Consider the following 18,273-nt stretch of genomic DNA (forward strand, 5'->3'; position numbering starts at 1 on the left):
AGATTGACCGCCCCAGAGCAAGAAGAAATTCTGCCAGCAAGTTGCCTTCAGACTTGAACTGCAACTCTTCCCAGCCTGCCAGCTTCCTCTGCTTTTTGGACTTGCCAACCCTCAAAATTCTATGAATCAATTCCTTAAAATCTCTCTCTTTATTTTCATCTAGATTTCTCTATGTCTATATCATCTATATCTCCTTTTGGTTGTGTTTCTCTGGAAAGCCCTGACCAACACATTCTCCTATTACATAAAGTATAGCTTGTGGTAGAGTGGAATGTGTATGCATGGCAAGTTACAGTTGAATATTGACCACTTCTGCTGCTGGTGCGTATCTTTGGGCAAGTTACTCCACCTCTTAAAACTTGAAAGCCCTCATCTATAAAATGTGGACCTACTCACTTTACAGGGGTGGTGTAAGCATTCAGTGAGGTAACTATATGTAACGTACCTGGGGCTTGGTAAACTCTGAATAATCCCCTTCCATTGTATGATATCCACACAAATGAGAGCTGCCTATGTTCTAGGGTCTTTAACAGAAACCTAGAAGGAGGTCACATACCCAAAGGATCTGTTGCCACAGCAACTGAATACAAGGTTGCACATGATGTGAAGCACCTACCAATCAAATTCAGGTGATGGACACCATCAAATGGCTTCCAGGTTTAGAGCGATTATTTTGAGGGTGGGAGCATATGTGAATGACACAGTGTTGTAAGAGACTCACAGAGATGCCGTATCGGGTCCGGTAGAGAGTCCTCATTGCGACACTTGTTCCACACAGACAGCATTCATTCATGTCAGCTGCAACTTGACAAGCAAGGCACATGAAACAAAATGTGCCACAGAGACCTGGACACATGGAACCAGAGGCACAAGTTACTCCACTCTGTTCCCACCGCGTTTGAAATTAGTTTGCTTTGACGAATGGCAGCCCTAATCGTGGCTGGTGTTCATTCAGTATGGCTGGATGGGATGGGGATAAAGCTGGAGGACGAGGCAGGTTGGGGACTGGATGATGAAATGTGAGTGCTCGGAGTTGGTTATGAAAGTCATGAGGGACCACTGAAATATTTTAAGAAGGAAGAATGATTTGGTCAGGGTTGTAATTAAGAAATCCTGCCATGAAGCAATTAAGCTTATATTTAGAACTTGTAATTCATTTATTTGAGTCACAATACTAGGGGCTGGAAGATTTAAATATTCATCTCTAGAGTGTTTTAGGAATGTAGTCTTACTATTACTATGATTTGCAGATGTTGAACTAAAGTCTCAAGATGTGTAAGTCATCACCCCAGGTCATTCAGTAAGACAATGAGAGACAATGAACAAGACCACTGTTCCATTTTCTAGGTAAGTTTTTCTCTCTGTGCTTTTTTTTTTTTTTTAAGGTTTATTCATTTTTCAGAGACAGAGCATGAGTGGGGGAGGGGCAGAGAGAGAAGGAGACATAGAATCTGAAACAGGCTCCAGGCTCTGAGCTGTCAGCACAGAGCCCAACGTGGGTCCCGAACTCACAGAGGGCGAGATCGTGACCTGAGCTGAAGTTGGACGCCTAACCAACTGAGCCACCCAGGTGCCCCTCTCTCTGCGCTTTTTAATGTACAGTTGACCCTTGGACAATGCAGGGGTTTGGGGCCCCAACCCCCTGCACAATCAAAAATCTGCATGTAACTTAAAAACATTTTTTTAACGTTTATTTATTTTTGAGAGGGAGAGAGAGACAGACAGAGCATGAGAACGGGAGGGAGGGGCAGAGAAGGAGGGAGACACAGAATCCAAAACAGGCTGCAGGCTCTGAGCTGTCAGCCCAGAGCCTGACGTGGGGCTTGAACTCAGGAACGGTGAGATCAGGACCTGAGCCAAAGTCAGACACTTAACCAACTGAGCTACCCAAGCACCCCTGTGTGTAGCTTTTGAATTCCCCCAAACTTAATTACTAATAGCCTACTATTGCCTTACTTATAACATAAACAGTTGATTAATACATAATTTATATGTTATATGTATTATATACTATATTCTTACAATAAAGTAAGCTAGAGAAAAGAAAATGTTAAGAAAAGCATAGGAAGAGAAAACACTGTTATAGTACTATCCGGTAAAAAAAAACTGCATATACGTGAACCACACAGTTCAAACCTAGGTTGTTCAGGGGTCAACTTGATTCCAAATTTCAATTTCACTGGTAAGTTAAAGGTTAATGTATTTTCTTTCCTTGTCTCAGAACACTATGTAGACTTGAGGCAGGCAAATAAACCCCAGAGAAAATTTTTTTTGTAGGCAGGTTTGTTTGTTTCTTTGTTGGTGTTGAGAACCAAGTTCTTTGACATCTAACATCCCCCACCCCCGCCAAACCTACTTTCCCCCAACTTTACTTAGATCTCACAAAAAGAAAACAAAGCAGAGTCAGAGATTCTTTCTAAAGGCAGAAGCTGGCTGCCTTTAGAATTCTGTATTCTCAGGTATATAAAAAACCTAAATATAGAAATTAAAATAATTCTTTTCTGAGCTCATGTTGAAATCATGGATGAGTAGTACCCCTTGTGTACTGGGTACAATGTAGCTATAAAGTAATGAGTTTATATATAACCAAAACAGTCCTTTTTCTTTTCTTTTCTTTTTTAAATCAAGTTAAACTGGAAATGTGTCTTTTAAATTAATGTCTGGTCCACTTATAATCATTAGACCATATCCACTCATTGTGAGAATCATCAGCTTTGTTACTGTTATCTTAACCCCAGAACTTATTTTAGAAGTAAGACTGGGGTGCCTGGGTGGCTCAGTAGTTTGGGCGTCTGACTTCGGCTCAGGTCATGATCTCACGGTTTGTGAGTTCGAGCCCTGAGTCGGGCTCTGTGCTGACAGCTCAGAGCCTGGAGCCTGCTTCGGATTCTGTGTCTCCCTCTCGCTCTGCCTCTCCCCCCACTTGTGCTCTGTCTCTCTTTCTCTCAAAAATAAATAAAATGTAAAAAACAAATAAGAAGTAAGACTATTGTTTCATGTGCTGGAGAAAAATTAACTTATAATCAGCACAAGCCTTTTTTCTTAACTTACCATTCATTGCCTGACATGCCAGGTGCTCTGTAATAAGCCAGGAACCTTTACTACACAGTAAGGGAGGGATGAGGGAAGGCTTTGGCCTTTGATCATTCACCCCCATGGCAATTACAGGGGAGTTTCTTAGCACTTACAGACTCCACAGTCGCTGAAGCAATCACACAGGCCTGTCTGCCAATTGGGGTTCTGGGGTACAGGACCATATCCAGGCTGAGTCACAATGACCATTGGTGACTGAGCTTGCATTTTTGATGCAGGGTCTGAAATAGCAGTGGTCTGAAAAGGAAAAAGTTGGTGTAAGTAGTCAAGTTCGCTCATGGAAACCTGTTTTGGTGCATTCTACTTCAAAGGTGGGCGTGACAACTTAGATTAAGTTGCTTGCTGACATTTTTGATTGATTGAGAGGTTTTTTTTTTAATGTTTTATTTTTACTTGAGAGAAAGAGAGAGAGAGAGAGAGAGAGGGAGACAGGATCTGAAGGCGGCTCTGTGCTGACAGCAGAGAGCCTGATGTGAGGCTTGAACTCATGAACTGTGAGACCATGCCCTGAGCTGAAGTCGGACGCTTAACCAACTCAGCCACCCAGGCACATAATAAAGTTTTTATTTAAATTCTCTTTAGTGAACATACAGGGTAATATTGGTTTCAGGTATAGAATTTAATGATTTATTGCTTACATATAACACCCAGTGCTCATCACAACAAACCCATCACCCATCACCCACTTAATGCATCCCCTGCCCACCTCCCTCCATCCTGGCTGATCTTTGAAGAAGATGATTTCTATCTCTGCCCCCCAGAGGATGGAGGCCCCTGGGGGAAGGAATTCCCTGAACTGGACAAAGGAACAATTGCTTCTCTTGGAGTAAGGGAGCAAAACAGGGTTATTGGTACTGTTTTTAGACAGGTACCTGGTATCTACCCAAGACGGGAACAAATGACCAACTTATAATCATTGTCAGAAGTAGTGAATTGCAGAACACAGTAGGCTTCTCTAAAATTGTACCACCAGCCTAAGCTTTTGTGTACACACACATCCTTCCCCTCTTGTTTCTTTTATATGTTCCCTTTTGTTTTGAATTTATTTCTGATTAGCAGCTGTAAAGGAAAACCTCCCCTGTTTTCTGTCTACCCACAGAATAGTCCACTTCTACTCACCAAACGTGTGGTATTTTTTCCCACACCAAGCAATTCTGCAATACCAGCTCAAATGTCCTACAGTTCAACTCAATTCTGACATCGTTTACAGGAGATAGCCTCAGATCCCACAAGGTAAGGGCTCATTTAACAAGTCACTTACCAAAAAAAAAAAAAAAAAAAAAAGAATGAAGATAATCTCTATAAATTCATAGAGAATGATTTCCGGGATATACTGTTAAATGAAAAAAGCAATGTACAAAAGAGTATCTGTCGTTTGACATCCTTTATGTAAGAAATAAAGGAATATACTGGGGCGCCTGGGTGGCTCAGTCAGTTAAGCATCCGACTTAGGCTCAGGTCATGATCTTGCAGTTTGTGGGTTCGAGCCCCGCGTCAGGCTCTGTGCTGACAGCTGGGAGCCTGGAGCCTGCTTCAGATTCTGTGTCTCCCTCTCTCTTAGCCCCTCCCATGCTCATGCTCTCTCTCTCTCTGGTTTTCAATAATAAATAAACATTAAAATTTAAAAAAATTGAAATAAAGGAATATATAGAAAACATACATATACAATAAGAATTACAGAAGGAATAAACCAGAAATGAATAAATGTGTTATGCTCAGAGTAAATGGGGTGAAAAGAATGGGAGAATGGAAATGGAATGGTAGGGATGGGGTGACATCAATCATCATGAGGAACTCACCAACTAACTAAGTTGAGCCTACTGGAAGACAAAGGGGAGTCAAAACAGGAGAGGTACGGCTAGAGTCCACCACCATGGGAAGAGTCCATTCTGGTTTGTTTTTTTTTTTAATGTTTATTTATTTATTTTTGAGAGAGAGAGAGAGGGAGAGGAAGACAGAATGCCAAGCAAGCCTCCGTGCTGTCAGCACAGAGCTTGACACGGGGATTGAACTCAAGAATCATGAGACTGTGACCTGAGCCCAAGCCAGATGCTTAATCGACTGAACCACCCAGATGCCCCTGTATTATAATTAATGTTAGAACCACACTGAAAGGAGTGGGGAAGAAAAAGGTAATCATAACATCTTCAGAAATCAGTGTTTTGACTATGTAATGAAAGACTAAATGTAAAAAGAACAAATATTTATACCCTAGTTAGTAAAGTTGTTTTTCATAAGAGTATGGGTTAGCGATTCTGAAATTTCTTTATATATATATATATCCATGATGGGCTTGAATAAATAAATATATTTGTGGATAATGAGGTTGAGGTTTTTTACTATCAGAGAAAGAAATTATAAATAAGGAAAGGAGGAGGGCTACTATGAATCCTGTGTGGTTGGATAGGAACCAGGGGTACAAACTCATGATTATTTACACACACACACACACACACACACACACACACACACAGAGAGATAGATATAGATACCTAATATCACTTATTATATCTCTCACACCCAAATCTTCGTTTCAAAATGCCATTTTCCAACAAAAAGGAGCGAGAGTTCATTGGAGAAATGGCTGATTCCAGGGCTAGGGCAGGGAAAGTACAACAGAAAACTGGAACATCTTGTTGCAGGACCAAAAGGCAAAAAAGGGTTCAAGAATGGATTAGAGACAGGACCTCAGAGCCCATCTGATGGCTCTTGCAGTGGCCAAATCTGGGACAATTTGAGCGATGTTAATAAACCAAAATAACTATCCCATAATTCCACTCTGATATAAATAAAAGGATACATTTTAAAATGAGGGGGAATGTGTAGTGCTTTTTTTATGGTAGAATTCCCATTAATGAATGTAGAAGGAATAATGGAGATACAAGATCACCATCTGGCAAACACCACAGTGGTAAGTTGTTGAAGGCAAGACTCATAGATGGATGTTAACACTAGTACGCATTGAAAGTATGATGAGAAATAAGATATTTACATGGTCTCAAAGTATATCCCCAAAAGCTACTTACTAATTATAAAGAAGAAAATAGCATCCTTATTGTGGAGAAATTTGGCAGACACTTAGCCAAGTAATCAAAATTAATATTATCAGTAATGGGACATATTGACATCATGTATTTGTTTATTATCATGCACTGAAGGACACAGCATCATTTCTGTGTTATTTTACCAAAAATACATACTCAGAATCCACTCATGATGAAGTATCAAGACAAACACAAAGGGAGGGATATTCTACCATATATCTGGCCAGTCCTCTTTAAAAGTGTCAAGATCATGAAAAACAGGTGGAAGGGGACTAAGGAGACATGGTGACCAGATGCATTTTGGGACCCCGAAATGAATCCTGGAACAGAAAAGGACTGTCGATGCTCTCCAACCGGAGATCATGAAGAACACAACTCTAGCTGGACAAGTTGAGTTTATTCCTTATAGCAGGGGAGAATGCACCCCACGGGGACTGTAGGGTGTCTGAGTAACAGGGCATTAGAAAACACTTCAGTTGGGTAGTTTTGGAAAAGGATCAAGGAAATGGAGGTGATCCAGAAAGTGTAATACAATTCTATGAGTGGGCATATTAATAAATCTTATCTACAGGCAGCACTGACTAGTGCAAGGCTACCCCCTGCAATTGGTAAAGCAGCAGCAATCATTCTTATTAGCCAGGAAAGGAAGACATTTGGTATGCTGAGGCTTGGATAATGTTTAAAGTTCAAATATGTGTTCAAATATGATTATGGAATGCTAGTGTTTTTATCTTGATCTGTTACGATTACAGACTAGCCTTACCTGACATGAATACTCTGTGAAATTGTTGACGTGTGAGAGGAAAACATGAAGACCTAGTGTGAGTGACAGCAGGGATGGACCTTGAGGGTATTATGCTAAGTGAGATAAGTCAGACAGAGAAACACAAATATTGTATGATCTCCCTTATATGTGGAATCTAAAATCAACCAACCAGGCGCACCTGGGTGGCTCAGCATGGAGCCTGCTTGTGATTCTCTCTTTCTGCCCCTCCTGCCATCTCTCTTTCTATTTCTCTTTCTCTCTCCCTCTCTCTCAAAAATAAATAAACATTTAAAACCAACCAACCAAACCAACTTCACAGATGCACAGAACAGATTGGTGGTTGCAGAGGGGAGGAATGGGGAGTGGAAGAAATGGGGGAAGGTGGTAAAAATGTACAAACTTCAGTTGTAAAGTAAGTCCTGGGGATGTATTGTATATCATGGGGATTACAGTTAATAATACCACATTGTATATTTGGAAGTTGTTAAGAGAATAAATCTTTAAAGTTCTCATTAAAACAGGGGGCACCTGGATAGCTCAGTTGGTTAAGCGTCCGATTTTGGCTCAGGTCATGATCTCATGGTTCATGAGTTTGAGCCCTGCGTGGGGCTCTGTGCTGACAGCTTGGAGACTGGAGCCTGCTTTGGATTCTGTGTGTCCCTTTCTCTCTGCCCCTCTCCCATTCACGCTCTCTCTCTCTCTCTCTTTCTCTCTCTCTCAAAAACAAACATGAAAACAAATTTTTAAAGTTCTCATTAAAAAAGATTTGTAACTACGTGTGGTCATATGTTAACTAGACCTATTGTGGTGAACATTTCACAATATATACAAATATTGAATCATCATGTTGTAGACCTGAAACTAATATAGTGTGAAGGCCAGGCCAGCTTGCAGCAATACCAAACCCTGGCTGACAGCACCAGGCACCTGGGGCCACCTGGGTGACAAGGATTGCTTTTCTCTCCCCTGGGACATTAGTAGGAAGACTAGTAAAATCAGGATAAGATCTGTAGATTAATTAGTTAATAGCAGTTTATCAACATCAATTTTCTAGTTTCAATATTTATGCTAGGCTATGAGGAACCAGGAAAACTGGGTAAAGGGTATACAGGGGTTAAATGTGTGTTTTTAAAAAAAAAAAAGCTTCATTGAGATATATTTTATGTACCATAAAATTCACTCATTTAAAATGTATAGTTCAGCAATTTTGATATATCCATAGTTTCACAGCCATTACTATAATCTAATTTTAGAATATTTTTATCACACACCTCTTAAAATCTACCCATATCCATTAGCAGTCACCCCCCACTTCCCTTCACTTCACTCAGCTCCAAACAATCTCTAACCTGTCTCTATTGGTTTGCTTATTCTAGACGTTTCATGTAAATGGAACCATAGACTATAGTAGTCCTCCTTATCTGTGATTTTAGGAACCCATGGTCAACCAAAGTCTGGCAGCAGAGCATCCTCCTTCTGAACTATGGTCAAGTCAATGATAGTCAAATGCCTAAGTCATTCACCTCACTTTATCTCATCACATAAGTTTTTTTTTTTTATCATCTGAAGAAGAGTGAGTACAGTATAAGAACATTTTGAGAGACGATGTTCACGTAACTTTTATTATTGTATATTGTCATAATTATTCTATTTCCTTATTATTGTTTTTAATGTCTTACTGTCCCTAATTTATAAGTTAAACTTTATCATAGGTATGTATGCATAAGAAAAAAACATAGCATATATAAGGTTTGGTACTATCTGCAATTTCAGGCATCCACTGGGGGTCTTAAAACATATCCCTGGAGATACAGAAGACTGTGTATGTCTTTTGTGACTAACTTCCTTTGATTAGCATAATGTTTTCAAGGTTCGTCTCGGTTCTAGTATGTATCAGTACTTCTTTATTGCTTAATAATATTCTATTATGTAGATATACCATTTTGTGTTTATCCATTCATTAGTTGATGGGCATTTAGGATGTTTCTACTCTTTGATTATCAATGAATAATGCTGTTAGATTACTATTTGTGTATGGGTTTTTGTGTGGACATTTGTTTTTCATTTCTATTGGGTATATACTTAGAATTTGAACTTCTGGATCAAAATGGTAACTCCATGTTTAGCATTTTGGAAGGCAGCTATGTTCACCACTGTGCTGCTGACCTAGGTATAGCATTTTGAAGACTTGCTTCAAACTGTTTTCCCAAATGGCTGTATTTTGTGCAAGGGTTACAATTATTGCACATCCTGGTCAAAGTTTGTTATTGTCTGTCTTTCTGTGGGCTATTTTTGCAACATTTCTCATAAATCTAAAATTATCAAAAAATAGCAAAACAAAACATAAAAAAGAATCTGGGAAGAGGGGAGCCCCATAGGATTTACAGTGAAAATATAAAAACAATCTGTTACAAATGCTGTAAAAATATATTCCTAAATTCAAGTAATGCATAATGTAAATACAGCCATTATAAAATTGTTGAATTTCCCTCCCTTATTCTTAGGAACTATTCTAAACAATTTCCCTTTTTTGTATAAAATATCGTAAACTGCATCCAGAATAGTTGAAACTTGTTTTAAATTTCCCTTAATAAAGATACATTAAAGATACATTAAAGTGGTTTTTGGTTTTGATTTTTGCTTTATTAAAAAAAAAATACCATAATGGCCTTTTACTGCTGTTTGGCAATAAAGGAGAGGCTAACGATTGTGGATGTCAAAGAAAACAACGTGAAGGAATGTTGTAGTAAGTAAACACAAACCCCTGGGGGCTGATCATGGGGGGGGGGGTGTTATTTGCGGGTGTCCACGTGGGGAGGAGCCGTCTATCTTGAAGTGATGGAATTTAGTGAACCATCTGGCTGTGGTCGCCTCCCTTCAAGGGAGGAGGTCAAGGAGGCGGAGAGCAGGTCGGTGTCAGGCTGAACCAAGCTGTCAAACCCTCCCTGCCCGTCAGCAGTCCCGGTTTTTTCTTTAGAGCAAACAGCCCATCTGGCCCCAGTTGCGATCCACGGGCGAGGTGGCCTCCCCGGATGCGGGGGCAGGTTGGCTTCAGCTCTGCCGTGCGGAGTGTGGGGTGGGCTTCTCATCTGGTCTGCCTCCCACCCCCCCAACCCCGCCACCAAGGATGGTGAGTGCAAGCTGCAGTGTTCCTGCCAGAGAGGAAGGTGTTTTCCAACCCACATTCAGCCTTCTGCTATCTTTGGTTAGGTACCGGGCTCTCTCCCCTGCCTGTGCCTCCAAATTCTCCAGGGCAACCCGCCACCGTCCCATGGGGCAGGGTTGGCCGCCGTGAGGGGCCGACCGCTCCAGGCATCTGCCCCTCGGGGCCGTGGGGAGGGTCCGCGAGGCTGGGACCCGCTGGTTTCTCCAGCTGGACGCGGCGAGACGCACTGGACAGAGGGAGCGCGGCGGTCAGGACGCGCCTGGAGGAGACAGCGGCTGGGCATTCGCGGAGCCGCAGAACCAGCGGTCCAGCACAAGGGCGGGAGGGGGGGGCGCTGGGACAGGTGCTCCAGCGGCCCCCTTTACCGGCAGCCAGCGGGCCGCCCCGCGTGCCCCAATCACCCAGTCTCACTAGGCATTTACATAAATTTAGGAACGTTTTCATTAGCTGGTGTGGGTTGATCAGCTTCCTTCTGATCAGGAAGGAAGACAGAAAGAAAGTAACACGCCTCGCTGATTTTAACGCCTATTAGGTGGGCCCCAGATTCTACTACCGGTGCACTTGCCCAGTTTTTGCCTTAATGGGCAGCAACCGCAGCTCTCTGAACAATTTCCTTCTGGCAATCTCATGAAAAAGCAAGTAATTTCAATTCTTTCCTTTCAGGAGCTCACCCTTTCACAATAATTAGCTTGACTTTGGGAAAGGTAAGCCTCCAGTGTGGAATGGAAGCTCTACAAGGGCAGGGAATTCTGTGGTCTGTTTTCGCTGATGTACTTCAAAAGTTTAGTATGGGGCCTGGCACACAGTAGGTGCCGTCTAACATTCCCACTACTATGTTCTCTTAATCCCCATCTTGCTGAGGCAATGCGTGATGCCAGTTGGAGATGGTGGGCATCAGACACTGGCTAATGCCCGCTGAAGCAATGGCCCTTCTTCGCAGGACCCTTTAGACTGCCAGAGTATGAGGACTCAGTTTTTCCCTATATCCCAAACTCCAGTACTAAAATGATAGAAGCCAAATTTGGGCATGATAGCTTCCTACATTTGGGGAAGAAGAGGCATTGCAGGGAATATTTTAAAAAATGCATATGTGTATATAGATGATATAGATATAGATATAGATATAGATATAGATATAGATATAGATATATGGTATTTCAGTAATCAAATATCAGAAAAATATAAGAGGCTATACCACGAAGTATGTCTTGTTATCTCTGGGTACTTGACTGATAGATTTTTTTTTTTTTTACTTTTATCTTTATAAATTCGTGTATTGCCTAAATAATTACAATGAACACTTATTTCTATTTATTTCTATTCATTCATTCATTCATTCATTCATTAAAAGAGAAGTCCTGGGGAACTTTTTAAAGAAATGTTTATTTATTTATTTAGAGAGAGATTGAGATAGAGCGTGAGCAGGTGGCAGGGGACACAGAGAGAGAAGGAGACAAGAGAATCCCAAGCAGGCTGCAGAGCCTGATGTGGGGCTCAAACCCACAAACCATGAAATCATGACCGAGTTGAAATCAAGATTTGGAAGCTTAACTGACCGAGCCACCCAGGTGCCCCCATTTACTTCTTTTATAACTAACACAGGAAATACCCAGTTTGGAAACAAAAAACAAACACTGTGATTTAAAAAAATTGTAAAGGGGTCATGCCGATTATCCTAGAGCCGTTTGTATGTTTTTTTTCCTTAGCCCCCAGCCAATGCCTGGCACACAACTGGCATTCAATAAATACCAGGTGAGTGAGTGAATATTTCCACAATCTCTCTCAGAGGAAAAACATGTTCATGTAACCCGCTTATCTTTTAAGAAGTCTGCATTGTGATTTTAACATAGTAACAGTAATCTGAAAATTGCAGAGTAAAAATTTGTCTGCAATTATAGAATTGTCCTTCCCTTCACCTGTCTTCACTCAGTGTATACTATACGTGTTTATGAATTCCAATTGGCTGCTATTAGCCCTTTTAGCAGCATAAGATCTGAACATTCTCGGAGTACCTTTGAAGTCCAACCAGTGTATTCATTATGTAGCAAACAGCTTCATCCAAAATATCCCTATGCTGACTGCCTCTTAATTTGTACAAAAACTTACTTTCTCAGTTTAGTGGTGGAAACAGTCTTCAGCACACCCAAGTTTTAGGTTTGTTGCTTTCACTACTTTTGACTTCCTCTTTTAAATATGGGAAATTGTGGGGAGCCAGGTGCTTCCGTGGACTTTAGCGCCGATAACTGAGCCTCAAGAGATTTCTCCTGTTATTCAAAGAAGTTCGTTTCTGCTGAAGGTTACCTACAGGAGTGAGGAAGGCTGCTCTATCCAGCCCAGCCCAGAACAGTAGTGCTAGAAGGAACCAGTGTCCCAGACATTCATCTGATCTATTTAGCTAACTTTCAAAAAGGTTTTGTAAACTCTCATACGACATTTCTTACTCAAGGAAATACCCTCCTTGATAGTTATAAAACTGAGAGGAGAAAGCAAACACACTCTTACACAGCTCTGTGGTTCAAAGATCATTTCAAAAGTCTAGAGAACTTTAAGTTGCAATAAAATGTAAAACGGTAACAAATGCAAAGCCTCCCCAGGGGCTACAAATCTCTTTGCTTCAGCCTTAAGTATCTAAAAGTTTTTAACCCTAGCCATTCAAGATCAGAAATCAACAGTATTTGGGGTGGGGGAGGTGGTGGTGATAACAAAAGACAACTTTCTTGAAATCTCTCTAGTGCCAGTAACCTTGCTAAGAATTTCTGGAACCTTATCTACAACAAGCCTGTCTCCCCAGTTCAGTGGTCCTCAATGCTTACTGGGCGTAAAAACCACTTGGAGAGCTTGATTACCAGGTAGAATGCTGGGCATTAGCCTCAAAAATTGTTATTCGGGTAGGATGGGCTGGGATGGAGGAATCGTACTGAGCACCCTCAGGGTTGCTGCCCCTGTGCCAAAAGGTGGCCCTTTTGGGTAGACACAGCTAGGTGAGAATTAGGAAAATACTACCCATTTCTCCAGGCAGATACAGCCTATGCCAGGGCCTCCAGCTTGCCCGAGGCTCCCTCCTAGCCCCACTCCCTCCTCTGCTGTCTGCCTGTGCAGAACCCTGGCATCATGGGAGATTACAGTGCTAGTGGCTTTGCAGAGCACACTTTGCAAGGCGTGGCCCCGGGCTTTTTCATTTCTCTTCTGTTACAAATCCAGTCTAATTCGGCAAGCATTTATCGGGCACCCAATGTATGTAAAGCGTTGTGTTAGGTTTGGTGGGGACCGAGGAGATGTCTGTAGTTCTTCTCCACGGCCAGCGGCTCTGCCCGTCACTGAGTAACCACAGAGCTGTTTTGTTTTGTGCCATCTTTGATCCCACAGGATCAGAGAGGGAAGGAAAATGCCACTCAGGAAAAAGAAAAAACGGGGGCAGGAGGAATTGAAAAGGGAATCTTGGTGCACAAGTTTTGAAGAGACTACAAGTCCTTTCTTTAGAATGACCTCAATGCCAGGAAACCTTGCAGAGTTTGGCTCACGTTTTAAACATCCTAATTTCACCAATTAGTCTTAGTTACAACTAACCATATACCTGTCTCCTCCGCCTTGGAACACCTCGCTCTTGAGAAGACAGCCTATCACCTTATTAATATTAGCCAATAGCGTTAATATATTACATTAATCCCATTAATATTAGTCAATCCAGGGACTAAGTACGTTGCCTAGATTTTCCTCTTCTTCCTAGTGTTTACTGGTGTTAAATTTTGATTTTTTCACCTTTTTTTAAGCTTTTATTTTTAAGTAATCTCTACCCCTAACGTCGGGCTTACACTCACAACCCTGAGATCAAGAGTTGCATACTCCACTGACTGAGCCAGCCAGGCACCCCGATTTTTTTCACTTCAACTGAAACATTTTCATTTCATAATCTCTCACCTCATTAGCTGTCAAATGTAAGATGAGAAAGGTAACATTTCTAAACATATAAATGAAGCACCAGAATTTAATTTTGAAGCATTCTAGTCTGTTTTCTTACTTTCATGCTAAAAATTCAAGGATTCTCATGATTCGTTAGCTAAATTCAAAAAATTCCGTTTCCGATTTCTAGTATTTTAAATGGACAGATCAAGTAAAATATTTGCAAAGCACAAAGAGATTAGACCAGCACAAGTAAACATGCATATGTATTAACACAAAGAATGAAATGAACGATCAGGTTAGTAAGCACAATATCCAGGATGTGTTTAATGTTGATGAAGATACAAGGCTAACTTAACACTACTCTGAAAAGCATGGCATGTAACACATGCTTGGCACATACTTGTTGAATTTGACTAAGTTTTAACCAAGTAGATAAGAAAACATTGGTCTTTCAGCTGAATCTCAAATTACAACATGCTAGAAATAAAATACTTTTAAATCGAATACTTTTAAAAAACCTGCCCTACTCCCCCCCCCCCCCCCCCCCAGTGCTAAGATAAACGTTTAAAGAATTGCTTAATTTTAGAGTACTTACAGTTAAGAAATAGGTTCTGAGCAGGAAGTGTCTTGTGGCTTGGGAGCGAATCTCACTAGAAGAGAAAGATCTGTGGAGACAGAGAAGTAAGTGTGTTTCTATTGCAGCACATAGTACAAAGAACTGATTCAGAGGTTTTTATTGGCCAGTGTAATTCTGGCAGCAAGGTGTATTCCTATTCACTTGAAAGTGAAAATACTTCTTGCCCCAAAAGGTGTGTTCCTTCTCCTGGGTTGTGTTAAGTACAATCACGTATCTTTTTAGGGGGGAAAAGGATTTGATTCATTGTATAATTTGATTGGTTTTACATGCCTGGAAGAGCTTACCAATTTTTAAAATTTACTTTCTTCCTTTAACACAACAAGTAATATGCTATGTGGTCTAGCGTATATCTATTGCCATATTTATATTGGGAAGCTTATTGGCACCATTTGGGAGAAAACAGGCTATCTGGAATTCCATACCTAATCAGACACTTCTTTCTCTCTTTTTTCTCTGCGTTCTTTTTTTTTGTTTTCTGGACTTCTTTTTTTTTGTTTTCTCTAATGTTGATGAAATGCTTACTATGTGTTAGGCACTGTTCTAAATGCTTTGCATGTTTTAATTTATTGAATTCTGCTCACCATTCTGTAAGGTAGGAATGGCTACCTCCATTTAACTGACAGGGCAACTGAGTCACAGCGATGTTAAATGGCTAGTAGATGGCAGCTAGGATTTGGCTGAAATGGACTTTAATCTGTGTACGCTGGTGTTTTCACAACAAACTCTCTCACATTCTCACCATATAGTCTGACATTAGCCCTGTTCTTGTGGGAAATATTTGCCATTTCAAACACCTCACAGTGGGTGAGAAGGAGGCTGATCTCTCTCAGTTCTGAAAGGCTTCAGTTACGATTCAGAAACCAAAGACTATGAACAAGTATTTCTGAAGGAAGAAGCACATGTGTACAAAAATGACATAAAGAACTTGAACTTGATGTAGTAAGAAGAGCCATAGTTTATAGCTGAGCTGACATGGGATAAAATCCTAGTCATGCCATTTGTTAGCTATGTGGCCTCTGGAAGTCACCTCACAAACATGAGCTTCGGTTGTGAGCTCTAAAATTAGAGAAGTCGGTTTCCTTAGCTCTAAAATTAGAGAAGTCAGGCTTACCTACCAGTCATTAAAGAGTCATTGATAATGTGTGGCCTATTTTAGTGTTCAATACATGTAAGCTGATACCACTGAAAGATGCTTGAGGTACCAACTACAATCGGACACAGTGCTTTTTTTCCTCACAGTGATGACATGTAGTCTTGACAAAGTTCTGCAAAATGGATAGACTTGGTTGATTTTGGTGGCATTATAAATTGGTACTCTCCTTTTTGGAAAACAGTCTTGGCTATACAGTATATATACTATATAGTATTAATATATATTATATATCAGAATTAGAAGATATCCTTTAGCCCTGCAATTTCACTAAGAATGAGTGTCTTCTTTTGTTTTTTTACATTTATTTTTATTTATTTGTGAGACAGACAGTGCGAGTGGGGGAGGAGGGCAGAGAGAGAGAAGGCTCAGGGCCTGACGTGGGGCTCAATCTCATGACCGTGAGACCATGACCTGAGCTGAAATCAAGAGCTGGATGCTTAGCTGACTGAGGCATCCAGGTGCCCCAAGAGTGTCTTAAATTTTGCACCCATGTGCCCTTTGTTTGCCTCAACCTGATCCCAGCCCTGAATATTTATTTATGAATAAATATTCATACATGAAGGAAAGGGTCAAGTCATGTCAAGCCTGTGTTGAGAATTAAGAGTGGGGATTAAGAGTTTAACCACCCAGCCCAGCTCTTTGAGGTATGCTGGTGGTAACTGGAGAAGAATGTGATATGACATATTTGCAGACAGAAAAAATGTGGGCAGAATACTATGTAATAGGGATTAACTATTGGTGAGGTTCACTGTGGGTTGGGAAAGTAAATTAATTCTATGGAAAGTAAATCTTGAAGGATAGGACTTGAATTGGTGCCGATGCAGAGGCCGATGCAGAGGTGGAATAGAGCCAAGAAAAAGAGAAAGGAACTATGAAGAAAGCTGAGTGACTACTTTTCTGACCCAAAAGCTTTGACTTAAATGGGGACAATGGGATGCATTTGAAATAGGGTTGCTGCCAGAAAAACTGTTCACTCTACATGTCTCTTGAACGTCTGATAGGCATCTCAAGCTTAACATGACTTGCCTGAAACTTCGGATTCCCATCATCAAAAGATGCTTCTATCAAGGGCACCTGCATGGCTCAGTTGGTTAAGCGACCCACTCTTAATTTCAGCTCAGGTTATTGTCTCATAGTTCATGAGTTCAAGCCCTGCATTAGGCTCTGCCCTGGCAGCGTGGAGCCTGCTTGGGATTCTCTCTCTTCCTCTCTCTCTGCCCCTCCCCTGCTCGTGCTCTCTCTCTCTCTCTTTCTCTCTCTCTCCTCTCTCAAAATAAATAAATAAACGTTTTAAAAAAAGATGCTTCTATCACTCAGGACATTACCATAGTTTTAGAAGCTCTGTACCAGGAGCTGGGGACAAAGACAAAATATGCATATATATGTTATTATGTCACAGTGCCCCAGCCTGGGAAGACTGTGGACATTGGATGGCCACCCTACTGAACTCTGTCTGTGGTTCATAGACTGTGATGGAGGGAAAGTTTCATATGGTTCTGCTTGGCTTTTGCAAATTGTTAAAATCATTGTATTTATTTAAACCAAAATAAGTTGAGATTATTGTATGGACCCATCATCCATCTTCAATAATAATCCACTCATGACCAATATTGTTTTATTTATATCCATATCCAATTACAACTTCTTTCTTCCTCTGGATAATTTTGAAGCAAATTCCAGACATCATATAATTTCCTCAGTAAGAATTTTAGTATGTATCTCTAAAAGAAAAAGATCAGTAAATATTCTAGTATTATCTCTAAAAGAAACTCTTAAAAAAATTATAAACTGAAAAAGTTACACCTCACCCCCAATTTCTTAATATCATCAAATATTCAATCCATGTTCAAGTTTTCTGATTATCTCATAAATTTGCTTTTCCTAAAGTTAGTTTGTATCAAGATCCAAATAAGGTATACACAGTGCCATTGGTTGATACATCTTTTAAGTTGTTTTAAATCTGTAGATGTCCTTTCTTCTCTCTATTCCCTAGTCTCCTTGCCCTCCTCCCCACATATGCTTTTGTAGGAAATAAACCTGGTTGTTTGTCTGGAGTGTTTCCTATAATCAATATTTGGTAGGTTATATCCCCATGATCTCATTTAACATATTTCTCTGTCCCCTGTATTTCCTGTAAAGTGGTTGTAGATCTAGAAGCTTGATCAGATTCACGTCAAACTTTTTTGGTAAAATTTTTTTGCCGGATACTTTCTTAACAAGGCTCATAATGTTTAGCCGTCTTTCTTTGTCTGGTGTTGGTTGATGATCATTGCCTAGGTCTATTCTTCCATTAGAGGGTGCAAAATGATGACATTCTAACTTTATGGTTTTGTGGCAGTCTCGGGAATATGCCTAGGAGACTTTCTGTGTCTACACGGAGCATCTTTAACTGGCGTCCAACTGCTGCACTTTGAAATCTAGTGCTGTCTTGGCACTGAGGCCCTGCCTCCACAAGCAGCTTCTCCAGTGACTGAGTGCAGTGACTAAGGCAGACATGGACTCCTTTGCAGT

The 18,273-nt window shown here is 40.7% G+C and overlaps 1 protein-coding gene across 3 annotated transcripts in view; it reads right to left on the minus strand.

The window, feature by feature from the left end:
- LOC132692355 (placenta-specific gene 8 protein) overlaps window positions 1–14,701 on the minus strand; it is a 194,158-nt gene extending 179,457 nt beyond the window's left edge. For all 3 annotated transcript variants that reach the window (XM_078445980.1, XM_060654708.2, XM_060654707.2), the window contains exons 1-3: window positions 14,568–14,701; window positions 3,189–3,330; window positions 722–846 (exon numbers count right to left, since the gene is read on the minus strand). In XM_078445980.1, coding sequence (XP_078302106.1) covers window positions 722–846; window positions 3,189–3,300 — 237 coding nt within the window. In that variant the 5' untranslated portion in view covers window positions 3,301–3,330; window positions 14,568–14,701. The remainder of the gene's footprint in view (window positions 1–721; window positions 847–3,188; window positions 3,331–14,567) is intronic.
- Between the last annotated feature and the right edge of the window lie 3,572 nt (window positions 14,702–18,273).

Source organism: Panthera onca, chromosome B1 (genome assembly GCF_046562875.1).
Source record: "Panthera onca isolate mPanOnc1 chromosome B1, mPanOnc1 haplotype 2, whole genome shotgun sequence".
NCBI lineage: Eukaryota > Metazoa > Chordata > Mammalia > Carnivora > Felidae > Panthera > Panthera onca.